General features: G+C 37.0%; 1 protein-coding gene across 1 annotated transcript in view; it reads left to right on the top strand.

The window, feature by feature from the left end:
- LOC135703303 (uncharacterized) overlaps positions 1-10997 on the top strand; it is a 148891-nt gene extending 137894 nt beyond the window's left edge. Inside the window, exon 5 of the mRNA XM_065224489.1 lies at positions 5227-10997. Within this exon, the coding sequence (XP_065080561.1) occupies positions 5227-10997 (5771 nt within the window). The remainder of the gene's footprint in view (positions 1-5226) is intronic.
- Positions 10998-12708: the final 1711 nt, after the last annotated feature.

Here is a 12708-nt window from a genome sequence, read left to right on the forward strand (position 1 = left end):
AGACTGAATAAAACTTTCGTCAATTTCCTCATTTTCTCGCAGATTTTTAAAGTTTTCCATAGGAAACCAAGAGAAAAATTTACTCATCGCTGAGTTCCTGCACTTTTAGCGATTATGGGTGAACTAAACTCAAATTTGGGTCGTTCTCATTCGCTGTGTACGCAACAGGAAAAGAGCCCGTGTCGCTACTTTATAGCAAACTACTCATAATGGGAGGAGTCTTTGTAGCTTTTATACCACTTGGTTGCACTTTATTCTGCTTCAACCTGAAAAGATATAAAAGAGCGCTGCTGTATGGCATTAGCTCATTTTCGCTTCGGACGGCGTGGTGAACAGCAATAGCAGCAGTAGGAAGGTGGTGACTAGTCCACTCCTTCACACCCAACAAGCAACAATTGACTAGTCGATGTCAAACGTGTCTCCGGTCATCGATGTCGTCTACGCTTTGAAGTGACAGACGAACTCTGTACAGCTTCGGAGGTTAAATCATCATCAACTTTGGTAACAAAACGGCTCTTTTCAGGGCCATCAAGTTTACATCAGTAAAGAGTTGGAATAGAATTTATCTGTGCTTGATTGTCCATATTCAGAACCACAAGCCCCCAACGACCACACAAAATGCTCTCCAGAGTTGTAATCTTGAAACCAAACTTGGAAGCAGGTGTGCAAGTGATTTTGATTGATTCTCTTAATCAACTTTCTCTTTGAAAAAAATTACTACAAATTTGGTACGCCTACAATTCAAAACCAGAAAGAGTTGAGATAATAGATAATTGATCAATTAAAAGAACTAAATGCTCTTCACATTTATTCCGTCCACTAGCGGTCTTACGTCAACCTTCCGTTCGTGCCCCTAGGCACAGATCCTTCTACATTTTTTAAATTGTATGAGCTGTAGATAATTGTCCACCCCCCCCCCTCATTAATTCTGTCTACGTAGTTTATGAACAGCCCCTTACATTAAACAGCTTCTTTTTATAAGTGAACTATTAGTTTTTGCTTCGTAACGGAGAGTTCGGTAATGATATGTGGTGATGGTCTTAATACTGATAATACTGCATACTTAATACTCATGTCTTTGTATTGCCATAATATTTTACGTTCTTTATTTTTAATTATAGAGCTATCGTTCTTTATTTTTAATTATATAGCTTAATTTATAATTATAAATTATCGTTTGCATAAAAAACGAGACATTTTTTGAAGATGGTTTAAGCGATCCCTCATAAACAAATACCATAAACGAACTTTATCCCGGATGGGTAAACTATCCCACAAATGGTTTGGATGATACCCCGAACACGTCGTTAAGCTCTCTTTTGTGGTTATTTTTATTAGGGATGACCTGCCACCTAAAAACCGTAATTTTAAGCTGCCATGGGTTAACTGTTTATTATTCAATTATGAAAGCGATGCGTATTGCTTTTCTGTAATTATTACCAAAAATTGGAGAAACTCCAACTGAATAATTGTTTATTTCTTTAAATTTGCATGGGTAACTTTTTTTCAATTTTCTTTCTCTATGATAAACTTAGATAAGAAGTGTATGCACCATTTTTTCCATTAACATTTTTTGTTTAAACCAATTGCATCAAACTTTGATTTCATTTTATAACGTATGAGGAAAAAAACGACCGTACAAATTTGGAGTTTGATGCATACAGTTTAAAGCAGCAACATTTTACAACAAGTGTCCTGGTTTATATATAAGTATTGCAAATCTTAAGAAGCTGTCAAAGTTCTACCGCCAGTATAAAAAAGCGCTGAATATTGAAAAAAAAAAAACATAGTGCGCGTTGAGAAATTGAAGTATATTTGCTGGTGATTCTTTGAAGCCTTGTTCATTTGATAGCTGTAGTGGAACTTCTTCTTCTTCTTGGAATTAATACGTAAAACAGACATAAATCTCTTGATGTTGTTTGAGCTAACCTTGCATCTTTCCATCCACAAGAATTTTGCAAGAAGGATGACAAATGAAAGCGCTTATCGATACCTGTAATACTCAAGGTTTTAACCCTTTCTATGTTTCTCAATAGCGAAAATTGAATGTTTCTGCTCAAATCCCAACACAAAGATCTACTGACTGATTATCTACAGTATGACTGGTTAACAATGCGCTTGATTGACTTCTGACCGACTTGAAAACACGCGTTAATAAATCCTGCCCAAAGCTAGCCTAAAAAAAGAATGGCCGCATTACCTTGACAATTAGCCTTTTCGAATTTCGGCCACTCTGTAACTCTTTACTCCTATGGTAAAACCCCATAGGCAAACGTCAGTCTGTGCGAGACACATGTTAGACATTACCTTACCCTTTTACTCCAGTGAAAAATCTCATAAGATCCTGTTAATCTTTGCATGAAGAGTCGGTGGCTCGCTGGCACCATGGTGGAGTGAAGAGATAAGACAACATCCGCTAGACTTCGGGATTTTACCATAGGAGTAAAGAGCTAGAACCACCATCAATGTCAATACTTACACGTTATTTCAAAACTACTCCAATTTGGGTAGAATCCTCTCAGATCGCTCACAACTGAATCTACTCAAAAATGTGTAAACAAGCTGACACTTGAGCAACATTGGCATGAATCCTACCGACGTTGTTCAATTGTTAACCTGTAACTCCCAACATAGTTTACCCATTTTTTGATAGATTCAGTTTTGACCGATCAGGGTGGATTTTACTCAAATTTGGGTAGTTTTCAAATAGCGTGTACTGAGCATGCAACGAAAAATCTGATTTTCTTTCATAAGGGCCAATGTCACACACGTAAACACTGACTTTTCCACGAATTTCTTGAGAATGAAAACTCGCTCAAGTAAGCCATCACGATGTTTGTGTATAGAGAAAGTCCTCATAGCTGATAGAATTGCTGAGTTACATGGATTAACTTTGAATTACAAGATATTTACGAAAGAAGCCATTGCTTACGTTTCCGTCATTGGCCCATATGAAGACTCAGTGTCGAATCACGAAAATTTAATTTTGACGCATCGATGTCCAACTATACCAGTTATACCACTGAGGAAACACAAAAAAGGGGTCAACATTTAGTCAGCAGTTTTGCATGAAGTTCCACATATGTTATGTGTTCAGCGTCAAGGTAAAACGAATGCAGTTTCGTGATTATTTGAAAATTGCCATTGAAATGCACGCCTTCTGTAAAAGTACGCCAAATAAAATATTACAAAATGTCAGTTCCTTCTGGTTTCCCAAAGACAGCGTCGTCAGAGAAAATTGAGTTCAATTATGTCGGCTTCCTTTCGATCAGCGTGATGGAAAACTCTTGAATATGGACCGTAAGTAATCTATTACATTGATAATTGAATTGTCGTTTAGATGAAAGTCGATTTGAAACTGATTAATTATATTTCAGCTACATTTTAATTACGATTAAGATTTATAAATGACATAGAATGGCGGAAAACTATTAGTAGCGGAGGGCGCAGTTTCTGTTTTTGAAAATGTTGTACGAAATTTATGATGATTTGAAAGATTATAATAGGCCTGACTTGTTGATTTATACTTATTTATAATATTGTAAAGATCTTACTTAAAACGTGAATTTCAGGCAAATCTTATAAAATTTCGTATATGTCAGATGTTTGAAGATGTACAGCTTTTATGTTTTGAGCAACTTTTCATAAAATTCTACATTCTACAACTTTGCCGAAAAATCAAACCTCTATCTTACGAAATAAAAAAATGTTTGTATCGCTGCGCCATCTTTGCGCCCAAAACTTTAACTATTTTTATCCACCAAATTATATTCCTAATTAATCCAGAAAACTTCACTGAAGACGTCAACTCAATTGGATGCATTGGAATTCCTGGTTCACTGTGCAATGGCCGAGTTGGCGCGAAATTTGTCTTTGGTCAAAACTCGTTCACTTACCCTAATTATGTTTTGACACATTTTGAAAACGCAATCTAGAAAACTAGGTTTGTTTGATCATAAATGCGAATCTCAACTAATCTTATTTAAATTTTGTTTGTTGCTCTGATAATCCTAGAAGATGCTGTTAGATTTTTTGAGGAAAGAAACTTCAACGATTTCCTTTATTGGATCGATGAGCACCTTTTTTCCCTAAAACTATACCAAACCTGTGGAATTATTCCTTATATTCATTCTCACACTCCAAGAGTCACGCCATCATCGTCCTCATCGCCGCCAAACATATATTAATCGACGGTTTTCATCTAGTTGATCCAGCTACTACAGTAACTTACCAGCCTTAACTGTTATGATTTATAGCTAAGTGTGTCTACATTGTTCCTGCTCAGTATTTTAAACAGTTTTTCTAAACCTGCATGTCAGTACAACAATTTACATCTTAAAACTGAAAACTTAAACTAAAACTTATCTAAATGTAAAAGGAAATAATTATTGCAATTGAGGACTGCCAATCAATTCTAGGTATCTCGGTAGTACTGTACCATGAAGACAACTTCAAAATCATCTTCAGAGCTTAATTCTGAATCCTTTGAGGTGTTTTTTTCCTGGTCTAACTAAAAACCTGTTTGAATATTAGAAGTTTATTCTTCGGGCAGAATTTGGATTTTTGGTTTAAGAGAGGATATAAACATTTTATATATTGGTTGATGTCCTTTTTAATGTGATCTTTAAAAATTATTTATGTTCAAGAACTATTTCACTTGACTTGACCAAGAAATTGGAACTCCGTTCAAAGTGACTATGCGACTACTACTAGGTTTCAAAAAGGAAGCTCTCAGCTTATGTGGGAATATTATAAGTTGAGTTTCGAAAGCGTCGGGAGAAATCTTCCATTTTTGTAAATAAGAAAAGAAAATATCGAAACTTTTCTACAGTCTGCGGAAAATAACACGATGACTTCTTCTTTTAGCGGAAATGCCTGTATCATTGACAAACAAAGAATTGAGGCAACCCTGAGGGAAATCAGGAAGGTCCGAAAGAATATAACATATCGACCCAAGAATGCTACCTTGAGGAACTACTGCTCGAAAAGGCAGTCGTTCAGATTTGGAAGTTTGATAATTTACCTTATGAGTTCTGTCAATTAAATAATTGTTTTAAGTTCCTAATCTAGAGTGGAAAAATAAACTTTTTCGTGCCAAACACTGTCGAATGCTTTTCCTATGTCTAGAAGAGCAACTCCAGTTGAGCAGCGTTCAGATTTGTTTGAATCAATAGACAAGAAATACTAATGATAAATGTTACTAATAGATTGTGCTTTTTTTTTTAGGAACAATAATGGAGCCCACCAAGGATACAGTCGACAGTGGCCGCTATGCATGGGGTGGCAATACTGGAAATCATGGCAACAAATACGAAGAAGATTTAGCATTTGCGCTATTTGAGCGAGCATCTTTGCGGAAATCTGAATTCAAACTTGCCTCAGAAATGAAGGACGCTGGAAAATTCGATGATGTGGTCATAATTTTCGAAGAACCGAAGGAAGTGTGGTTGTTCCAAGCCAAACACAACGACAGCTCAGATGGTTCAAAACCAATATCGTTCAACAATTTGTTTCCAAAGACGCGTAAGGAAAATTATGATTTTGCTATTATCAAGTACATACAGTCCTATTTAGACGTTATTCAAAAAGATGAGTTCAAGGGGTTGAAGATGCGATTTTTTATCCTAACCAATAAATCATTAGACGATAGCAATAGTCAGCTAAGAGAGTTGGTGGACATCGAGGTCTGTGAACAAAGTGAAGTGAACCCAATAATGAAGTTTGCTGAATCGGACGATTGCTACAAAAGATTCAGACCAAAAAAGGATAAAATTAAAGATTTACTGAAGTTGATGAACACCGAACTACATGCCATTAGGGATGCGATCATTGAACTCTTCAAAAGTGGAAAAGTTTCGGACTTACTAATCAACTACAAAACACCGTTGCAGAAGATCCTGGAAGTTTCAAATGAAAATCTAAAGGTCAAAGATGTTGTCTCAACCAGAAAGGATGATTGGTTGTGCAATGAGCTACTAAAGGAGATTGGTGAAAAAAAAACAGCGAAAAATCCAGTGATTCAATCATTTATGAAAGATAAATCTAGGAACACCCAACTACCAAGGTATTTAACTGAAGATAGCGTGAGCAAGTTCTTTCAGCATCTAACTTTCTGTGTAAACCAACCAAGTGATCTAATAAGAACGATTGACAATGATCTTCGCTCATGGATGAGAGATTGGATTCCACCGGACCATCTTGGCAAAGTACAATTAAAACTACCTTTCAATAAATTTGATGAATGTTTTAAAAAGTGGATCAATTCTAAATGTTACAAGGATACAACAAACAATAAGCCAGAAAAGAGTTACTTATCATATAAAGAGGGAAGTTCTTGTGTCGAAGAAATAACGAGGGAACTGAGTGATAATTTTTCACAACGTAAATATGTTGGAAGCTCGTACATAGAAAGAAAATTAATTGATAATAATCTTATTGCTAGTGACCATGATTTCATCAATCGATTAATAGACGACCAAGCAGAAAACAAATTTTCTCTCTTCATCGGAGAGCCTGGTATGGGAAAAACAACTATCCTCCAATACATTGCCTTCGAAGTTCAAAAGAAATCCGATATTGATGTGTTCTTGATATATTTGAATAACTTAAAGGAAACGCTCAAATCAGGCTGTGAAAACTTAGAAGCGGTTTTCAAAATTCTGCGATCAGTTCTTTCGGAATCAAGCAGGACAATTTTGAAAAACAATCTAGAAAGCAACGCAAATCGAACTCTAATCATGTTTGATGGGTTCGATGAGATCACTTTTCATAACGAGGCAATCGCCGTAATTAGGCAATTATTGTCAAAGGAGAATATTCGAGTGATTGTAAGTGGTAGATATCATGTCAAAGATATTCTTGAAACAGAATTTAGAGCAAGGGCAATCAGATTGATTCCATTTGAAAACGATGAACAAATAATGGTTTTGAAAAATTCATGGGAAGCTTCCGATGATTCAATGGAATTTGAAATTTTTTCAACTCAATTGCTCGAAAAATTCTACTCGGACATAAATAGTGATGAGTCTGAATTCTTTGGTATTCCGCTTATAATTCGATTGTTGGCGGAGGTATATTCTGATGATTTCCAACAATATTTAAATACTGATCCAGATAAACGTGCACCAGATATTTTCCCGAAAGAAAAATTTAATGTTCTCTCATTGTTTAAAAAGTTTGTAGAATTTTCGTTTCAAATCAAATGGAAGAAAAAAAGAGACCAAGATCCTTACCGAAATATCGACATATCAAGTGATGACGAAGAGCGCCGTCAATTGAAATACTTTACTATGGAGCATCAAATGGCTGCTTGGCACGAGATTTATGTGTCAGATTATGAATCAACTATATCAACTTCTCAGTTTCATGATATAATCGCATCAGGTGAAACAATCGCATCGGGTAAACACGAAAAACTTTACAACCAACTGCAAACACGAATCAAAGACGGAAAAGAGCACTCTCCTCTATTTAATATTTCCGAAGGCAATCTCAGATTCGTACACCGATCCTATGCCGAATTTTTTGTTGCAACGTATCTATATGAACATATCCAAAAATGCAAGGAAATTTTGTACGAAACACTTCTTAATCATGCAACAGTTCGAAGATTTTTCTTTATGCTAACTGAAGAACAATTTTCAGAACAATCAGAGCAAATGATTGCTCTGAGCGATATTTGTAAAGATTCACCTGCGGTTGCATTCTGGGCATGTAAAGCAAATTTTTTAAAAGTAGTGAAGGGGCTACTACAAAGGAAAGACTACAAAACTGAAACATACGAAAGACACGGATCATTATTACACACTGCGACGCATGCTGGTCATTGTGAGATGGTTTCATTTCTACTTGATTATGGCATAGATGCGAATTTGATGGCCATGTTTGCTGCACCATTGTTTGCAAAAAATAGAAGTTCGCTGCACATTGCTAGTGCCAAGGGGAATCTAGATATTTTTAAACTTCTCCTCGATCGATCTGCCAACGTGGATCTTCAGGATGAAGAAAAAAAAACACCTCTCCACTATGCAAGTGAAAGGGGGCTTTTAGAAATAGTTAAACTTCTCCTCGATCGATCTGCCAACGTGGATCTTCAGGATGAAAGAAAAGGAACACCTCTCCACTATGCAAGTCAAAATGGGCATCTAGATATTGTTAAACTTCTCCTCGATCGATCTGCCAACGTGGATCATCAGGATAAAAATAATAAAACACCTCTCCACTATGCAAGTAAAAATGGGGATCTAGATATTTTTAAACTTCTCCTCGATCGATCTGCCAACGTAGATCATCAGGATGAAAAAAAAAGGACACCTCTCCACTATGCAAGTCAAAATGGGAATCTAGAAATGGTTAAACTTCTCCTCGAACGATCTGCCTACGTAGATATTCAGGATAACAAAAATAGAACACCTCTCTACATGGTAGTTATTAAGCATAATGAAGAAATAAACGATTTCCCCTGCGAGGATGAAAGTTACGAAACACCGCTCCATCATGCAAGTGAACGGGAGTATCTAAAAATTGCAAAACTTCTCCTCGAACGATGTGCCAATGCTGATCATCAGAATTATATAGATGAATCACTTCTCAATCTTGCTACTCAAGCGGACAATCTAGAAATGGTTAAACTTCTCCTCGATCGATCTGCCAACGTGGATCTTCAGGATGAAGAAAAAAGAACACCTCTCCATTATGCAAGTGAAAGAAGGTATCTAGATATTGTTACACTTCTCCTCGATCGATCTGCCAACGTGGATCAAGAGGATAGTTATGGCCAAACACCTCTCGATTGTGCAATTGAAAGGGGGTATCTAGATATTGTTACACTTCTCCTCGATCGATCTGCCAACGCGCATCATCAGGATGAAGAAAAAAGAACACCTCTCCACTACGCAAGTAAAAATGGGCATCTAGATATTGTTAAACTTCTCCTCGATCGATCTGCCATCGTGGATCATCAGGATAAATATAATAAAACACCTCTCCACTATGCATGTGAATGGGGTCATCTAGAAATATTTAAACTTCTCCTCGATCGATCTGCCAACGTGCATCATCAGGATATATATAATAAAACACCTCTCCACTATGCATGTGAAAGGGGTCATCTAGAAATCTTTAAACTTCTCCTCGATCGATCTGCCAACGTGCATCATCAGGATGAAGAAAAAAGAACACCTCTCCACTACGCAAGTGAAAATGGGCATCTAGATATTGTTAAACTTCTCCTCGATCGATCTGCCATCGTGGATCATCAGGATAAATATAATAAAACACCTCTCCACTATGCATGTGAATGGGGTCATCTAGAAATATTTAAACTTCTCCTCGATCGATCTGCCAACGTGCATCATCAGGATATATATAATAAAACACCTCTCCACTATGCAAGTAAAAGGGGTCATCTAGAAATGTTTAAACTTCTCCTCGATCGATCTGCCAACGCGCATCATCAGGATGAAGAAAAAAGAACACCTCTCCACTACGCAAGTGAAAATGGGCATTTAGATATTGTTAAACTTCTCCTCGATCGATCTGCCATCGTGGATCATCAGGATAAATATAATAAAACACCTCTCCACTATGCAAGTTACTCGAAGAAGCTAGAAATGGTTAAATTTCTCCTCGATCGATCTGCCAACGTGGATCATCAGGATAAATATAATAAAACACCTCTCCACTATGCAAGTGAAAGGGGTCATCTAGAAATGTTTAAACTTCTCCTCGATCGATCTGCCAACGTGCATCATCAGGATATATATAATAAAACACCTCTCCACTATGCAAGTAAAAGGGGTCATCTAGAAATGGTTAAACTTCTCCTCGATCGATCTGCCAACGTGGATCATCAGGATGAAGAAAAAAGAACACCTCTCCACTATGCAAGCGAAAATGGACATCTAGATATTGCTAAACTTCTCCTCGATCGATCTGCCAACGTGGATCATCAGGATGAATATAATAAAACACCTCTGCACTATGCAAGTAAAAGGGGTCATCTAGAAATGGTTAAACTTCTCCTCGATCGATCTGGCAGCGTGGATCTTCAGGATGAAAAAAAAAGAACACCTCTCCACTATGCAATTAAAAATTGGCATCTAGATATTTTTAAACTTCTCCTCGATCGATCTGCCAACGTAAATCATCAGGATAAATTTAATAAAACACCTCTCCATTATGCAAGTGACTGGGGGGCCCTAGAAATTGCAAAACTTCTACTAGATCGATCTGCCAACGTGGATCATCAGGATGAAGAAAAAAGAACACCTCTCCACTATGCATGTAAAAGGGGGCATCTAGAAAAGGTTAAACTTCTCCTTGATCGATCTGCCAATGTGGATCATCAGGATGAAGAAAAAAGAACACCTCTCCACTATGCATGTAAAAGGGGGCATCTAGATATGGTTAAACTTCTCCTCGATCGATCTGCCAACGTGGATCATCAGGATGAAGAAAAACAAACACCTCTCCACTATGCAAGTGCCTGGGGGCCTCTAGATATTGCTAAACTTCTCCTCGATCGATCTGCCAACGTGGATCATCAGGATGAATATAATAAAACACCTCTCCATTATGCAAGTGCCTGGGGGCATCTAGATATTGCTAAACTTCTCCTCGATCGATCTGCCAAAGTGGATCATCAGGATGAATATAATAAAACACCTCTCCATTATGCAAGTGAAAGTGGGTATCTAGATATTGTTACACTTCTCCTCGATCGATCTGCCAAAGTGGATCATCAGGATGAAAATAATAAAACACCTCTCCATTATGCAAGTGAAAGTGGGTATCTAAATATTGTTTCACTTCTCCTCGATCGATCTGCCAACGTGGATCATCAGGATGAATTTAATAAAACACCTTTCTACTATGCAAGAGATAATGGGCATCTAGAAATTGTTGAACTTCTCCTCGATCGATCTGCCAACGTGGATCATCAGGATGAAGGAGAAAGAACACCTCTCCATAATGCACGTAAAAGGCGGCGTCTATAAATAGCTGAACTTATCCTCGATCGATCTGCCAACGTGGATCATCAGGATAAAAATAGTAAAACACCTCTCCACTGTGAAAATGGTGCATCAAGGCGACCAACAACAAAATATATTCATGATTATTATGAACTGCTTTGGAGCATGGTTAATCACGATGATATTAAACGGGAGTATTTAGAAATAGCAATACTTCTCCTCGATCGATCTTCCAAAATAGATGAACAAGATTCATCCGAATCGACACCCCTTCACTACGCAACTTAAGACAACGCCCATAATCTCCTGAGTATAAAAACTGCATATCCAAATTCGCATAAGACCTTGAGAAGATTATCTGTGGATACATACAGACAAAAAGATGAAACTTCTCTCACGAATTAAACATTGATTCGATATCGAGTTATACCGTGTATTCCGCTTCGAAACGGAATTTCACGGATTTTTTGTTCATGTTTCGTTTTGTTTAAATAAGAATATTTCGAGTTCATAAACTTCCATGTTAAAGGAATTTCGTAACGAAACTCATATTTCACTTTTTCAAAATAACCAACGAACAAACAAACCTAGTCACGAACCTATCCAAGAAAATCGACCTTTAGAGGCCTTCAGGGCCTGACTAAACTACCGCAGAAGTAGGATCCACACGTACTATCGTACTCTCAGCCCGTCAACGAGAAGCATTCGCGAGGTATCTTGAAAGCTCTTAGCAGAGCATAATCAACACCCACATTCAGCTCAGCTCGCCAATGAGAAGAATACGCAAGGTATCTATGAAGATCTCCCTTTGGTCTCTCGGTAGACGCGTTTTGGAGCAGACAAAATCCACTCCCAACCAGCCAACAACAAGCATGTCTTGCTCTGTTTTAATTGGAATAACTGCACAGAAATATCCAATTTGAAACTAATCCAATATTTTCATTAAATTAAAATTTAAAAACACTGTATGCAAAAGCTGCCGCCAGATAAGCAAATTCTGAAATACTTTACTATAACGGATGAAGAGGAAAATGGTTTGGTTGTGGAAGAGATCGAGTTTCGAAAGTCAGTTCATTATTGGTTAACACCCCTGATTCGTTAATCAGTATTATAGGAACGCACCAGATTGATTAGTTCCGTGCAGTGTTGGCAAAATCATCAATCAAATGATATGTTTCCGCTCTCATACGCTCTCAACATCACGCGTGATATTGGAACAAAATATCCTGCTTGGTATTTGATTTTACAAGCTCCTTCCCGCATAATCGTAAACAATAAAAGGATGATCCACAGTATCATTACGTACCATAAATAAGAATATCCGGACGATTCTAGTCAGCGTGTATAAAAATGATAAGCATATAATACCATGAATTGTCCTGAGGATACCATATATTGTAATATGCAAAACAACTATATGGGATAACGGCGGTTAAGTATAATTACCATTCCATTATGTTGATATTTTAGAACAAAATTTCAGGTTTACTGTAAGACATATAGCTTTTTTATAATCAATTTTAAAATCATAAAACTATATGTCATAACATTCTGGAACATTTGGATTATTAAATTTGGGTTTTAAAAGGAAAGTAAACGTTTTACTCTGTAAATGGTTCATTGAGGTAATTTAACATTATGGTGTATTTTCTAGTTATATTCAAACGATTAAATTCCATAAGGGCTTACCATATCCCATATAGTTTGTATTTATTCCTTTTTCTTCGATCAGGGA

The sequence above is a fragment of the Ochlerotatus camptorhynchus genome, unplaced genomic scaffold, assembly GCF_037179485.1.
Source record: "Ochlerotatus camptorhynchus isolate MF236.1 unplaced genomic scaffold, CSIRO-AGI_Acam_v1.1 ptg000020l, whole genome shotgun sequence".
NCBI lineage: Eukaryota > Metazoa > Arthropoda > Insecta > Diptera > Culicidae > Ochlerotatus > Ochlerotatus camptorhynchus.